General features: G+C 45.6%; 1 protein-coding gene across 1 annotated transcript in view; it reads left to right on the top strand.

Moving 5' to 3' along the window:
• The window catches only part of SLIT3 (slit guidance ligand 3), a 606,956-nt gene that overhangs the window by 476,330 nt on the left and 113,879 nt on the right, over positions 1–16,747 (top strand). Inside the window, exons 8-9 of the mRNA XM_039247657.1 lie at positions 2,137–2,300; positions 11,024–11,165. Coding sequence (XP_039103588.1) covers positions 2,137–2,300; positions 11,024–11,165 — 306 coding nt within the window. The remainder of the gene's footprint in view (positions 1–2,136; positions 2,301–11,023; positions 11,166–16,747) is intronic.

Below are 16,747 nucleotides of genomic sequence, written 5' to 3'. Positions count from 1 at the left end.
AACTGCCTTCCTCATAGAAGCCAGACTCTCATCAGAAGGCTCTGATTCTCCTGGCACATGAAAGAGCCCCAGTACCTCAGCCTGTGCTACCATTGCAGCCTACCTCCACTCTACCTTGTCCCTAAGAACCAACCCCCTGTTGCCATTCTACTAGGTAGCCTTTATATCCAGTAATCTATTCCTGGCCATAGAGCCAACACTCTATCCCTCCTCTCTCAGTCCCCCTTCCTCTCTTTTCTCGCCTCCCTCACCTTCTCTCGCTCCTCTCTATCTGTCTTTGTCTCTATCTCTCTGTGTCTCACTCTACAACTCACTGATAGGTCAGGAAACAGATTATTTTCACTCATGCTGTAATTTCCCAAGAAGGCTCAGTGTAGAAGAAGAATTCCCTCCTTTCCTTCGTGTTATTCCCCTAGTTTAGGACTTTGCCTCCCCTCTCCCTTCCCACCTGCAGCACCTTTTTCTGAAGTACCACATGAAGAGGAGGCAGCATAGGAGTCTGGGGTTTGAAATTCAAAGGGGAGAGTTGCTTGGGGCCCATTATAGGCATAGCACCTTAGGACTAGGAACCTATGAAAATGTCTTCAACCTTAATGTATTGGCTCTGAAATCCAAAAGAACATTACAACATCAAAATTCCATCATTTTGAAACAAAATCATAAAAAACATTTCAAATTCTTTTTCAGCAGAAAAAAAAATCGCATTCTACATGGGATAAGGGTTCATTTAGTCAGCAGATGGGACGGGATCTGGGACTCCCTGAGGCTGTCAAGGCCCCCAGTGGCTCTGATCTGCCCAAGCTTTGCACCCATGCAATGGCAGGAATGTTCCGCCGGCACACCCCTCAAGTTAGCTGCACTTGACTGATGCTCAGCAACGCTAACTTTATACTCAGTCAAGTGTGGTCAAGAGCCCTTCAGCGCTCTCCTTCTCAGGCATGGAGGTAGTCCAAGCCACTGCTTCAGCCTGCCACTCAGTATGAACCAACTTGACACAGAGTGCTTAAAAGTCCCAAGACACTGCTGGCTGATTAGCATGTTCAGGATCGGGCATTTGAAGTTTGCATCAGAAACTCAAGTGTGTGATAAGCTGATGTAAATAAAACTTACCTACCACTACTTCTGATGACGTAGGGTTGGGGGGGTGCTAATTGGAAGCCCCTGATAGAGAAGCCTTGGGGAAGAGCCTGTACAAGCCCCTACATATCTTTAGTTTGCCTCCCAGTTAGTGGAAAGTAATTCAGGTTATTTAACCAGATGGGATTCCTTTCAGAAGTAGAACATACAGATCCCTCTAGGGAACCTTAATCACTCAGAGGCGAGAAATTGATCTGGTTCATGGCTACTGGAGGAGGAAAAGCCAAAGAGTCTTGGAACTGCTTGGCACGGGGGGCAGAGGGGTGTGTCTTAAGAGGGGCACCTAAACCAGAATAGCAAATACACCTGGTAGTTTAACTTGGGAAGGAAGGGAGGGCAAGGTGGAGACATTGCTGTGGGCTGCGGGGGTCTGGAATGGACAGCCCTTTATTTGAATGGGGGTAGGTGGAAGAAGATGTAGGACCCTTGCCTGCATGCCCTGCTCACTGGGCTAGCGCACGCAAGCCCTCCAGCATTCCATGTAGGGATTCTTTCACTTTAGGGAGGAAAGGAAAGAGAAAGAGTGAAGGCAGCAGCAGCTGTTGGCCACAGTGCCACCATAGACTGAAGCACTGAGATTGAGAAGCTGTTGTAAGCTATCTGAAACCCAGGCTAAGTACAGTACTGAAATTTGCAACTGAGTTACCCCTTTGAAGGTTGACTTGAATCCAAACCATCGCTTTAATAATGTCACTCTCCTCCTCCATCCTGAGGTTTTCTTGAGTAGGAAAGAAAAGGGTAGAATTACTATTAAGAAATAGGGAACTGTTCAGAATCCTGGAGGCATCAGTTGGATGTGGCCTGCATGTGAAGGTAACAGTCATTTGCAGTTTGGCAATAAAAGGGCAGAGGCTCCCATGGTAACTCACTAGAGCAGTGGGAAATGCTTCCCTCCGCTCCTGAAGGCTATCACTCTAAGCACAGGAGCACAGAAGGTTTGGCCTGCTCTATTCACTTCACTCTGTGACAGCGTCTTACCTGAGTCTCTCCCTCTCCCAGGCGCCTCCACTCCAACCACCTGTATTGTGACTGCCACCTGGCCTGGCTCTCAGATTGGCTGCGACAGCGACGGACAATTGGCCAGTTCACACTCTGTATGGCTCCTGTACAGCTGAGGGGCTTCAACGTGGCGGATGTGCAGAAGAAGGAGTACATATGCCCAGGTGAGGCTGTCCCACCCCTCTCCGCTCTGTGCTGTGACTCACTCACCCCTGAGCCTTCCCTGACATCACCCTGGGCATGAACCCACACCTAGCCCAGAGTTTGGTGTGCAATCTCCTGGGTTCCCCAGCCCTCCACAGTCACTTGGACTCTGGGGTGTCTCAAAGGCTTCTGACAAAGCAACTCTTGTTGTCTGGGAAAGGAAAATGCTCAAGGAGGTAATGAATCACTTTCTGTTAACCTTCATCATCTGTCTATGCTAAGAAACTTAACATGCGTTAAGTCCATTGTTTAGCATTTCCTAAACACATGCGTATTATCTAATTGTTCATAGAAATTGAGAGACAAGTTAATGCAGGCTTTAGGGTCAGCCTGCTTGGCTGGAAACCCTAGCTCTGCCTGCCCCTTAGTAGTAGTGTGTGACTTTGGCAAGTTCCCATATGTTTGCAAAATGGAAAAATCACAGTACATAACTCAAGGAATGGGTGGGAGGATTAAATGAAATAATGCTTATAAAGCATTTAGCATAATACACAGCACTTGGTAAGAGCTAATAAGTGAAGCTTAATTATTATAGTTTAGGGGGCCCACAAAATGTGCTGAGCAAACATAAGAGTTTGATCTGTAGGTAACTGAAGTGTAATAGAAGCACAGATCACCTGCGCAGTACAGAAAACAAAACTGTGCACAGACATAACTGAGGATCTCCAGGGATGGGAGATGCCTGAGTGACCTGAGATAAAGACTCCCAGACCATGTAGTGGCTTTGAAACTGAGTCCTCAATTTCAGGCTTGCTTGTTTTTACTTTCGTTGGCACCTTCCAGTCCCACCAACTCCCTCTCTGGTGGCAAAGTAGAGCTGATCCCTGAATTTCCTCAAAAACAAAAAGTATTCAGTTCAGGAGTTTCCCACAGAAGCATTCCTGATTTCCAGGAACCCAGTCCTGGAATTGGGGCCCAGTGGCCTCTGAAAGCTGATCCTGGGGAGTCAGCCTGCAGGAAGGAGGAAGGACAGGGAGCTCAGCACTGGTAGAGGATGCGCTCCTCACACTTCTTGACCGTTGCTGTTTTCAGTATTGAAGATCACCTGAGCCCCGTGTGTGCTGCAGGGGGGACCCCAAAGCAGCCAGCAGTGCAGACTGGCCCCCTTCTGCTCTTAGGCTGCATCTGCAATATGGAAGACTTTTTTTTTTTTAATTCAACTTCATCTCGCTCCCTGCCGCTCTCTCTTGTCATGTTACTACCTCATCAAGTTATTTATTATCCAAAAACATTTTAACATGTCTCAGAGCAGTACCTTAATAATTTCCTATAGACGCCCACTTAGAAATCACTTGCCGTCAAACACATATAATAAAACCGTTTATCACACAAGCACCAAACTCACAGATAGTGACTATAATTACAGTAATTATTAGGCAAAGAGTACAATATCGGCATAAGTGCCAGTGAAAGAAATAATTATAGAGTGCAGGAGTCATCCAAGAGCTAGTGAGAAAAACTAATTAGACAGAATGTTAAAACATCATTATAGGTGGGTGCCAGGCTTAATGCTCTGCACGAACACGAATACCACTTCGTCGGGAAAGCACCTTCCCCTCGAAAGGGTGGCGAGACATTGCTTCCCCAATAGCAGTTAGGATCCAAGCCCCAGGAAGTAAGCTGACCCTCCTACGTCCCGGAAGTGCTCATACCCCAAATCTCCCTGCCTTGAAAAGGCTAGATCTAGCAGGCATGTTAATAGGTAACATAGGAGCATCCCTATCACCTCCCCTGTTTATGTCAGTTAAGCCCATGGCTTGTGATGATCCTCACGCTTTTCAGTACTAAGCCAGGCATCTCCTGAGGACAAAGGAATCAGGTCCATGGACTCCAGACATGACTGTGCTATCAATCTGCACCCCGCCTCACTAGTAGTAGAAATTTAAGAGAGCAACACATTGGAACCCCTATGTGGGAGGGACCCTTCAATGCTTTCCAGGCTCTCATGGGTTAGGGACAGAATGCTGTGTAGTGTTGCTTTCTTTAAAGATCTAAGTCAGATATAACGGTTGGTCAGATTCACAAACTGAATATCCCTGATGCTGGAGCACCACCATCATTAGTAGGGTGCAGGAGGAGCACCCCCTCTAGAAGGTACTACCTCTTTAATAACAGCTAAAGGTGGTTTGTGAGGCCGCATTAAAGGGAAGCCAGAGGAAGCCATGTGGGGTGAAACTCCATGTTGGTCGTAAACTGCCAAACTATCAGTGTTCCTCATTCAAGCTCTCCCCCAACCAACTCACAGGAGGAGGATTTCAGTCGAGAAAGGCAAGAGTAAAAACATCTCTGTAAAAAGAGATATCATCTGCTCAGGAGGAAAAAAAAGGCATGGGACACCAATTAAGCCATGCCTGCATATAGCTTCGTCACCAGTGGCCCCCGTCAGGGAAGCATCAGAAAACCTCCCTGGGCCTTTAAACCATATCAAAAAATTCACCCAACACATGACTCCAGAGACAAGAAAGAGCTTTATCTCATTCAGCCTGTGAGGGCCCTGGGTGCCCAAGTCCCTGATATCTCCCCATGAATTAAATTCAGCCGGCTAGAGCCCAGCCTCTTCTCCCCAGAAGCCTTGGCTGTGGGCTCCTTATCATTCCACCTAACCCAGAAATTTGCTAGCAGCACACTTTGACAGAATTCATCTCCTCTGTCACCTGTACCCTGCCAATTGGAGGTATTTATTTTCTTCCTCTAGGGAGGCACCTAGGAATTTTTCAAAGGGTAGGAGACTATATCTTTACTTTTTATAACTTCTTCTACAGCATGCAACTAGACTGCTTGGTTTCCTTCAGCCACTGCTGCAAAAATTTCTCTGTTAACTTTCCTGTTTTACTAAGAGGAAGAAGGTTAGGGCCTTCTTCTAGAACTAGAAGTCTGTGGTCCCCACTTGTTGCCTGAACCAGACAGGGACTTTATCAAGTTCATGATACTGGACCCCAGAAAATGTTCCACTTTGGCCACTACTTGACTCATGTGAGTTGCAAGTTTTGGGGTTTTGCCCATCCTTACCTAAAGGGTTTATGTTGGGGTTTAAACTCTAGGATTTATTTTTTGTGTGTCAATTTTCTGGTTACCTTAATCTGAAAAAGTTTCTGCGAGTCACAGTTCATAATTCAGGGGTATTAGTTCAACATTTGACCTCCTGTGTCAATTATCTCTTTCTTTTAAACATCTTTGTATTCATTGGTTTGTCCACGTATTACACACTTATAGGCCCATAGCCTTTGAGTGTGAGATATCCTTTCATCAAGATGGATTTTGTCTTCTAGTACTAAGGGGTCACGTTTTTCAGGCTGCCCTAATGCCTGGAACAATTCTTGCTCCTAAAAGCCTCTCAAGAAACACTTCCTCATTTATTATTAAAAATGAAATAGACATATATCCCTGGGAACCAGAAATCCCCCCTTTTTTTTAATTTGGGACTAGTTACTAAGTATAAAGATAATTAAGGTAAGCCATGACTAGCCGCCCATCTCCTTAGGAGGTTTTAATTAAAACACCATAATTGGACATTGCAAGAATGAGATTATTAGGTTTATTTAGCCATTCCTAAAATTATCATGCCTCTGGTATTTAAATCACGTTCATTTATATTCTCATCATAATTGCTCAAGCCCCATTGTCATTGCAGTCTGTTGTTGGCTTTTGAAAGGCCAGAGGCCAACAGGGATGCTTAATTTGAATGCTGGAATTAATTTATTTCCACATGCTCACAAGGCCATTGGATTTTTTGGTTCTGTGCACTCTGCTGGGTGGAATTCCCTTTAAAGACAGAAGGAAATAAACACAGCTCTAACAAGAGTGTCCTGCCATCTCTAGTGTAGCTTACACAATCTGTGTCTTGGCCCCTGAGCCTCTTCTTCCTACCTCCTGAGATTCCCAGGCTCTGATGGCTTTCAAAGTCATGGCAATAAAGAGAGGCATTTGGGGTATCTTGTTGGCAAAGGAGATAGTACAAAGAACACTGAATCAGAATTCAGAACTTTGTTGTTCACTAGCTCCATGATCTTGAGCAGTTTGCTTGACCTCCCTTTTCTTCCCTTTCCTCATCAATATAATGGAAATAATAATAATAATAAAAGAACTTATGTTATGGGTTTTATGAGAATCAACTGAGCTCACACATGCAAAGCCCTTGGTGCAGCATCTGGCACATAAAAAACATTCCATAAGCATTAGCTGCTGTGACAATGATGTCATTCTTAGTTGGGCCACCATTATGTCCCTGGGCAAGGTTGGACATCAGAAGGCCGGACATCTCAGTATCCTCCTTGGGTGGCACCAAAATGGCTCTGGCTCCAAATTGAAATTCCTGAGCTGAAATGGTGATTCCAGAAAGGGAAGACAGGCCCCCAGAGGGGAGACAGGTACTTGACCTGTATCCTTATCTCTCTGTTCTGGATGAGAACTAACTTCCACCTCAGTGCAGCAACATTTTCGTCCCGCAGAAAGTGTTCCAAGGGCAGATAGCTTGGGCACCCATTTAAACACAAAGAGCAAGTCCACATCCACTCCAAGTTCATCATAAAACATCTCAGAACATAGATTACAGGGGTTCTGTGTGCTAGTACATCACTACACTCTGATTTAAGTCACTTTCTTGGCAGGAAGTGGAGGAGATAGTACCAGCAGGCAGGCTTGCTTGGGGATAATGAGCATTCGGCGGCCCCGTGAGCACATGTTCTACAACAGGAACACACATGCTCATGTAGGCACAGGCTCTTACAGTCCTCTCCCCTCAAACATGTGGAGGCTCTTTCCACCTCCACCAAAACACTGTTCCCATTCCTCTGCTTCTCAGCTTTACCGTGCTCATAGAATTTCCTGGGCAGAAGCATGGGTTTTTCCTCACTTTGCCCCCATTGGAAACCCTCTGTCACCTGCACCACCTCCATCACTCTCAATATGTGTGGACAGGAAAGGCTGAAGGGGAAGGGTTTGCAGACAGAGTTAAGCAGGATGCCTAGGACACCCTTACTTGTGCAGGTGAGCAAGGCTTACTGGGAGCCTCAGTGGAGTAACAGATGACCTTTGCCAGTACTGAGCTGTGGTAGAAAGACATGAGCTTCAGGCATGAAAGTCCCATCCACCCATAACCACTTCATCCCCCTTCCCCCCCTCCCCCCAATCCTCCCATACACTCTATGGCTGATCCTCTCAACTAGAGCCCAGGGCACTCAGAACTCAGAGGCCTCCCCTTAAGGCCCTTCTAGAAGGATTGCTTGCCCCCACAACTTGGTGACATTCAGCCCCCACTCTGCCAGGCTTCTAGACCAGTTCCATTCATGTATTCATCCTTTCCTTACCCAGGGTACGACTACTGGGTTTTGTGCTTTAGCCCTATGTTTTAGGCACTGAGGATATAATAGGGAATAAGACAGAAAAGGTCATTGCCCTTGTTGAATTTACATGCAGGTCTCAGTCTATCCAAAGACAAAAAGCAAAGGGGAGGGACTTCTGCCATCAAAGCACTCAGAGGCTCAAAGGGAAATATGCTTGGTCCATCAGGCATGGATCAGAAGGGAATGTTTCCGGGGGAAATGAACTCATCTTTCAACCCCATCTTAAACCTGAAGTGTTTCGTTTCAACAAGAGGATAACACCCTCACCATATGTGAATGCCTGGCTGGGGAGCCACCAGCCCAGGATGCTGACAGAGGCTATAATTACCTTTGTTTCTCTCTGTGTAATTAAAGGTGTTGTTAGTGACCTGGTTATGGAATCTTTTTCAAAGGCTTTTTTTACCTTGACAACATCCCTTGAAATGTAGCACATGCTGCCTACAGAATCAGAGCCACCCTGTGAACGACCCAGCTCATTCCCAGAGGGATTCAAGGCCACAATCTGGGGCTGGTTTAAACAGAATTAATTTCAGCACAGAAGTCAAAGGGGCATTTTTGGAAAAACTCCATTTCAGAACTTCCCTGTTGCCCATAGAAGCCCTTGACTGTAATGTCTTCCACGCCCCCTTTCTGACCCACTCCAACCAAGTAATAGTTCGACAAATCAGAAGAAGGACAGTCATCCGTTACTGTCTGCCTCAGTGGATAGAAATACAGGAACACAGACTTCCTCCTTCCACGGAGCCCCTGACATTTCCCAAACAGAATGGCGCCCATGGTGTGGCGATTCTTCCTGGCTTTGTTAGGTGCCCTATCCCCCTGATGTGGAGGGCCAGGCCTGGCAGTTTCTTTGAGGAGCATCATCAGCACATCAAAAGCCCTGACATCAGAAGCCATACCTCTTCCAGCCTCTCTCGCACATGGGGAGAGGGTGGGAGCTCTTCACACTGTATGTCTTTGACCACCTGCAAAGAGGTGGAGCTAGGATGGACACAGGTGCTGTTGGGGGTCTTACTCCTTCTCTGCTTCTATTCTTCTAAAGACCAGGAATAATTGATCTTTTCAATCCAGAAAGGACTTCAGAAGTCATGCAATCCAAACTCCTTATTCACTGAGATGGTAGCAAAAAAGCTCAGAGGGATATTATGATTTGCAGACAATAGTGGGAGAGCCAGACTCATTAATAGTAATAATAACAGCAACTAAGCTCTGACTCTGTGCCATGCATTCTTTTAAATATTTTATATGCATTAACTTTCTCTGCCTTGACAACAAAACCATGCAGTGAAATAAGTATTGCTATTTCCTCCCATTTTACAGATGGATAAAACTGAGGCACAGGGATGGAGGGATGAAATGACAGAACCAGTCAAATTGAGGCAGTGGGACTTCTGAGCCCGCACTCTGAGCCACAGCACTCTCATTCCTGATCCAAGGCTCTTATAGGCTGATTCTCTGGGGTTGCCATTTCCTTAGAAACAGAAAACTTCCCCAGTTTGGAACAAAGCTGGTATCCCTCTCCCAGAGAATGTTCCCGTTGGGGATTTTAGTGAAAGCCATCATCTCTCTGCCATTTTTCATGGCCTGTATGAGATCTGCTAGTGCGAGTGACACTGGAGAGTTTGAAGTCCTTATGCCCTAGACATGAGTATTTTCTCAAATGTCCCAGCTAAGAGGATATTTTTATATTTTGGGGGGTGTGTGTGTATGTGTGTGACAGAGACAGAGAAAGACAATGAGGCCAAGAGAATTAAGACTCTTTGATCACTGAGTCAGCGCTTTCCAGCAAGGTAAATGTTCCAAATGGAGCCATCAGCATCCATTTGAGGCCTTTCAGAAAGACCGCCCCCAGTCACAGGGACTGTTGAGTGTGAAGAGGGGAATCCTCCACTTTGAGCTTCGATGTCCAAAGAAGCATTTGCCGAGGCCCCCTTAGTCCTCTGATGCATCCACTTTGGCTGGATCTTTCTGGCTTCCCAGACTCAGTTTCTCCAAGGAAGGGGCCAAACCAAAGTCAGTGTTTCCCCGCAGACATGTTTAAAAATATTTATTTATTTTTGAGAGACAGCGGGAGACAGAGCATGAGTGGGGGAGGGGCAGAGGGAAGCGAGGACACAAACTCCAAAGCAGGCTCCTAGCGGTCAGCACAGAGCCCGACGGGGGGCTTGAACTCACAGATCACGAGATCATGACCTGAGCCAAAGTTGGACACCCAACTGACTGAGCCACCCAGGCACCCCTCCCTGCAGACATTTTTGTTTCATGTTGAATCTCTATCCAAGAGCTCCCAGTCAGAGTCCCATGTCCAGGCAGTGAGAGATTGGCCTGTGGCCCTCCACTGTGGGGGTGGGGATCTGGAAAGACATCAGGTGGTCCCTGCTGGCTAGATCTCACAGGTGGTGGATAGGTCCTGAGGAGGCTCTGGGGGTCGAGTTTACCTTTCCGACCATAAAATGTCTACATTTGGAAAACAAACCACTGGTCTGAGATTCTTACCTCACTTTGAAGAAGCAGTGATGGCATGAAAACTTTTATGTGTTTAAAAAATTTGAATGTACTTTTTGTGACTCTTTGAATCCTGGGTTAGTTTGCTAATATATATCTTTGTCTATGTGTCATTCTAAAGAAGCTTCTTAGATGCCATTTACTTGGGTTTTTTACCACTTTACTTTAAATTCACACTGGTTCCCACCTCAAACAAAACTAAAAGCTGACCCCAAAATATGTAGTAACTGCCTTTTTTTTCTAATGAGATAGGTTTTATTTGTATGGTGTCTGGACATAAAATGTACTTGAAAATGCTTTGGATGATGTCACTGCTTATGACTGTAGACACTTTGACAACATCAGTGCTCCAAATAATGAAATTCTGACACCTTTTTTTCCCTCTACTTGGTTTTAGTAGTGAGTTCAAGCCTCTAGAGAAAAGAATGAAAGTGTGCCTATACCTAGCATCCAGTTCCCAAGTAAAAGCCAAAAACTGGAGGTGCAGACATTGGGTACCCTGAGAAAATAGTCCCAGTGTGCTTTTTTTGCATTCCAGTGGCATATTTTTATGTGGGACTGACTCTGAGAGCAACCGTTTCTCTGAAAGACAGGATGATGTTATGACAGAGCTGGTAGAACAATCCAGAAACAGGTCAAGGTCAGAGTCGCTCCTCTTGGCTCAATATTTAGCCAATGGTAGCTCTGTCTCCCAGATGAGAGGAGATACCAGCTGATGAAAATTTTTCAGGTATTTTATCAGGTAACGCTGCTTCCTTGGAAGCTGGTTACGGGGCACAGAAGCCCCGGCATCTCCTGACACTGCCGTGATTGACCACTGTGTTCTGGACCCACAGGCCCTCACTCAGAACCTCCGTCCTGCAACGCCAACTCCATCTCCTGTCCCTCAGCCTGCACTTGCAGTAATAACGTCGTGGACTGCCGAGGGAAGGGCTTGACGGAGATCCCCGCCAACTTGCCAGAGGGCATCGTCGAAATGTAAGTGCCCCATCTGCTCCCCTCTGTCCCTGGCCAGTTTACCTCTCTGCCTCAGCCAATCCCCCAGTAGTCTGGCGGCGCATTGGCCTGTTAGAGCTAACTATTAAATAACACTCAGGAATCTCTTTGCTAACCTTCCAGTCTTTCCCAGGTGTGATACCTCAGTTGTCAAGAGTGTAGATTCCAGAGCACAGTCGGCAAACTGCCCAGTGGTCCAAATATGTCCTCTGTGTATTTCTGTGAATAAAGTTTTATTGAAACACATCCAGAGCTATTTGCATATGGGATTGTCTATGGCTGTCCTCACAAGGCAGTATTGAGTAGTTGTGACTTAGCCCACCAAGCCTAATATATGTGCTCTCTGGCCCTTTACAGTAAAAGCTTCCCAGTCCCTTCCCTGGAGTCACCCTGTGATTATTACCCTAGCTCTACCATTTACTAGCTGTGACTTTGGGCAAAATAATTGCTCTCTTTCGTCTCCACTTCTCTCATCTGTAACAATGTGATAATTTTATAGTATTGTCAATGGGTCATCGTGGAAGCAGAATGAAATACTGCATGGAAGTCCTTAATAGGGTCCTTGGCACGTGGGCAAATGCTCTATGCAGTGGTGGCAGTATTGGCAGAAAGTACATGAATGATGAACTCATTTCATAGCTACCATTATCTGAGCAAGAGAGTGAACTGTTAATCATTTCAAATCAGATTGTTGTCCTCTAGATTAGATCTGTACTTACAGAGACAAGATTGTGTATGTCTGTGTGTGTGCACAGATGTCCACAATCCCACTAGAAATTTGTTGCCCTTATGGTTCAACCTTTGTAAACTCTTGCCCTATACATTAGAAGATGGCCAGTTTCTCATTCTGGATCAAGTAGAGGGGTCAGTAAACACCAACCTCAAGATCACTCTTTTTGTTTTCCTACAAATAGTTTATTGTCAAGTTGGTTTCCATATAACACCCAGTGCTCATCCCCACAAGTGCCCTCCTCCATGCCCATCCCCCCTCCCCCCCTCATCCATCAGTCCTCAGTTTGTTTCTCAGCATTCAAGAGCCTCTCATGGTTTGCCTCTCTCCCTTTCCCCCACCATTAAATGACCCTAAGTGTTTTTCATTTTCTACCTTCACCTTTAGGTGGCTTTTTTAGAAACATGGTTAGCTAGAACTACTTCCTACTCAAAATATCATTAGATAAAATCCCTCCAAAGTAGACATGTGTTTCCCTACCTTCTCTGCTTGTCTGCTCGTCTTCTTCCTCCTCCTATGCATACCTTCTGTTCCCAATGCATTCCAATAGATGGCCTGTTAACTCTTTCAGGCATTCACACATTCATTCAACAAATGTCTGTTGTTAGCCCACTATGTTCTAGTCATAGTTCTTTGCTTGAGGAGCATCAATGAAGAAAAGATAAAATTTCTGCCTTTATAGTGCTTGCATTCTAGTGGGGTGTAAGAAAGGTAATAAACAATAAACAGAGCAATGTAAACTATATGATATGATAGAAAGGGGTAGCTTCTGTGGAGAAAGATAAAGCAAAGAAAAGACTTGAAGTAAGTAAAGGGGAAAAAACAAGTGGATATGTGGACGAAGAGTGTTGCAGGGAAAGGGCACAGCATATGCAAAGGCCCAGAGGAAAGAGAGTGACTCCTATACCAGAAGGCCAGTGTGGCTGGAGTGAAGCAAACATAAGGGAGTGCATTAAGGGATGAAATCAGAGGGACAGTGAAGGGCCAGAACATGGGGGCATTTTAAGGACTCTGGTCTCACCCAGATTGAGATGAGAAGAAACCTATGATTTACAACACTGGAGACTTCATTTCTTTTATTGGTTTTGTCAACTTTTCCCTGATTCCCTTTAAGACTTTCTTCCCAGCCCCAGTGGACACAACTCATGCCTCTACCTCTTCCTGTGGGCAGGAGCTAGTCAGCAAAGTGTCCTTTTGGCCTGACATCCACACCTTCTGTAGCCTCCATTCCTCTTCACTCAGCCTTCAGTCTAACTTTTGGCAAGAATCAACAGTTAATTTGTTCATGTTTTGCTGTTTCTCTTCACTCCTCAGAGTCTATCACTCTAGCCTTGGAGATCGCTTCCTTCACGCACTCACATAGACCCCATGCCTCTTCTGCTCACCCCCTTGCTTCTCTTCTCCTCCCATCCCCTTTTGTTCCTAGCCTTACTCTCTCCCCTTGCCGTACCAGTTCTCTGCTCTGTTTATCCTCCTCCCCTCATTCACTTTCTCCCTTCTTTCCCCACCCGTAGTCTTCCCATGTCACCTCCCAGTGCCTTCTTTCTTCTCCCAGTCAGCTCTTCACTCCTTGTTGTAAGGGCCCTTCCACCACCCCTCTCCATCCATGCCAGGGTCGGACACTGGCTGTCTCAAACAGATGTTAAAGATACAATTCCTGCCCACATTCAGCACCTTTCAGATTCCCACAGATATTTGCTCTCTTTCTCTGTCCCACTTCATTCCTTTCTCCCTCCATCTGCTAGGTTTTATCTTCTCTTTTTGGCAGCCATAGATCTTTCTTTGAGCAGGTCTCAAACCACAGTGTGATGAAAAAGGCCAGTCGGGCAGACAAGCTATATCCATTAACCTGCACCAACCCCTGACTCACCCTCCTCTCCTCCACATCATTATACCTCCAACTTGGGCCTCACAGGCACACAGCGCAAGTATCTGGAGAGAGAAATTGCGGATATCCACATTAGGGGTAGGACCCACGCAAACCAAGCCATACCTGGACTGTTGGGCTCATACCTGAACCTCAAATTTTTAAAGGGACATTAACAAACTAGAATAGTGATTTCTGATAGGCTGTCTGATTACTGCAGTGTTTTTCCTGATGTGAAGTAAAGTGAGAAAACAAGAACAATGTGATATTTTTCTGATGTGCAAAAATATTTAAAGGAGACTTTATCTTAAATTCCTGAACTTCCTTATTCTATTGTTGTTATTAAACATGCCCTTTATCTTATAAAATGATGGCCACTGGAGGCAGAATATGTATGTTTGTGTGTGTTTGCACATGTATGTGATAAATATGTGCTTAATTACATGTGTAATTATGTAATTATAAATGTATGTCTATATATAATATATATCATATATAACACACAGAGCACTTTCATGGGCAAAATAAAAGGTCTGTAACCGTGTAGCCTATGAAATGTAAAAGTCTGGAATGACCAACCTAGCTAGATCTAGGGCTTCTCAAAACTCAGACATCAGCCATCGAGGGTAGACTATGGATTCAGGGAGACCCACACACTAGCTCTGGCCCTGCCTTTTGACTATTGACAGATAACTCTTCTGCATCTTGTTTTCCTCAGCTGACACATGCACAGGCCAATGGTACCTTCTGAATAGCTCTTATGAAAATCAAATGAAATGTATGCTGTCAAATGCTTGGCATTGTTTCTGACACATAGGATATACTCCGCTAGCCATGGTTGTTATTATTTTACTATTGCTAGTACTAGTATTGCCATTGTTGCTGCTTACTACTGCTACTACTACTACGACCACCACCACCACCATCAACAACAACAACACCACTTTTATTAGGCTCACTGAGAAAGATTGGGAGCCATATCATAGGAGCTGAAGCTACCTGCGTTTGGAGATCTTTCCATAGAACTAGGTCAGGACTTTAGGTTATGGTTCACAGAATTGGTTCAAGAACTGGGCTAGCCACTTGCATTATTAATTGAGCCTGACAGTAGCTCATCGTCATGCAAATGTATGCAGACATGGAAATAAGGCTGCCCCTACTTATGGAGCACCTACGGCCCACCAGACAGATTGCCCAGGATTTCTCTTGCTGTGCTCGCCTCCTTCTCCTCTGTGATGAAATGAAGCTGAGACATTAAAACAGACCAAGCAAGACTCTGGGGTTAGGAGGGCACAGGGAGAAGTGACATGTAAGAGAGACCTTTGAGGAAGAAACCCGCTTGTTCCTCAAGGCAACAGAGCCCGTGCCTGGGGACTTGTGTGTTGGCCTGAAAGTCTTGAAAGCAGCTGAAACGCAGTCTCTTAGGGAGAGAAGACCAGCAGATGGGGGAGGTTGAGAGATGAGACAGAGAATAGAAACTGCAGTATGCACCCCAGGATGAATAAGAAGTGTCTGATTTATCATCCCAAAGACATCTGAATGTGACTTTTTCTTTTTCCCCGTCAAGAATTCTGCCTTGTGTCCATGGTCACCCATTCAATCCAGATTTTCCCTTTCTCCTTAGGGATGCTTGGCACCGTATCAGGCTCTCCAGCCCCCATGCACCATCCTTAGCCAGTGATGATGCATTAACACCTTAGGAAGGGTTCTGTACTGTACTCTGCAACATTTGTGGGGAGGAAGGGCTATCTCTCATGCAAAGCAATCTGGCAAACTCTTTTAGCATTTCTTTCAGAGCCAAAGCAGCTCAGAGGAGTGTGTGCTGGTCTCCCCGCATAGCAGAGCCAATTCCTCTAAAAATAGCTTTCTTCCAGAGAACCCACAGTGAGACAGTTCCCTGCAGATTTTCCTCGAAACTGAGCTCCCACCAACACTGTTCTTGCTGCTCCCTGTTGTTCTCTGAACCAGCTCCAGCCTCCAGCAGGGATAGATTCGGGGAGGAGCCAGAGGCTCACACCTTCCTCTCTTCTTTGGTCTTCTGTCTTCCCCCCTGGGTCCTCAGTGCTCCAGAGGGACCATCTGTGCCTAGAGCCCCATCTTAATCACTGCCCATCTTCTTCCACTGTGCTCTGCACCCCCACACAGTGCCATCTAGTGTGTCTCATGCCCTCTACAGTAGAAGGTAGATTAGGTGATGGAGAAGGGCTATGTGGGTGGGCTTAATGTCAAGTCATAAGTGAAAGTATCTGGGGGAGGGGAAAGATAGCTCCACTCCCCACCTAAGATAGGGGAAAGATAGTTCTACCTCACCCCCGTTGTTTATCTGGGGTGGGGAGGCAAATAGTGGTTTATCTGCTGTAAAAAAGCATATATTCTCCCATTACGCAAGTCACCAGGGCATTCTAAAAAGAGAGAACGAAAAAACAAACCAAAAAAAGTCAAAAGAACAAAAGGACTGAAGGGCTCTGGAAGCCATCAATAACCAGGATTCTTAAATGTTCTGAGAGCACCAGATTCCAGGGGGATTTCCACAGGGAAGGAAAGAGTTGGGGTGGAATGGGGCAGTGGTCTAAAGGGGAAGCCCTTGAAGCACAGAGAATAATGAGGAACAGAGCCTTAGGACAAATAGTTCAGGGTTGGAGTCTCAGTTCCACCTCTACTTTGTGCAACTTTCTTAACATCTCCTGCTTCGCTTGGTCTGCCACCCACCCCACCACCAGCCTTGCAAAATGGGGCTCATCAGACCTACTAGAGATTTTCCATGCAGATTAAATAATACAACTGCACAGAAAATTAACACCATGTTCGGAAGACATTAAATGAAGTCTAAAAAGAAAAACATTTGTGTGTGTCGCATGGACAGCATGATAGAATGGTTTGGTCTCAAATTCCCGTACTGTTTTTCATTCATTGTTTCCTAAGATGATAAAAAAAAAATTCTGTGGTGGAGGCATCTGGGTATGTGCA

Source organism: Hyaena hyaena, unplaced genomic scaffold (assembly GCF_003009895.1).
Source record: "Hyaena hyaena isolate Hyena2069 unplaced genomic scaffold, ASM300989v1 scaffold_300, whole genome shotgun sequence".
NCBI classification, from domain to species: domain Eukaryota; kingdom Metazoa; phylum Chordata; class Mammalia; order Carnivora; family Hyaenidae; genus Hyaena; species Hyaena hyaena.
Note: the sequence above shows the minus strand (reverse complement) of the source record. Positions and strands in the feature narration are given on the sequence as shown.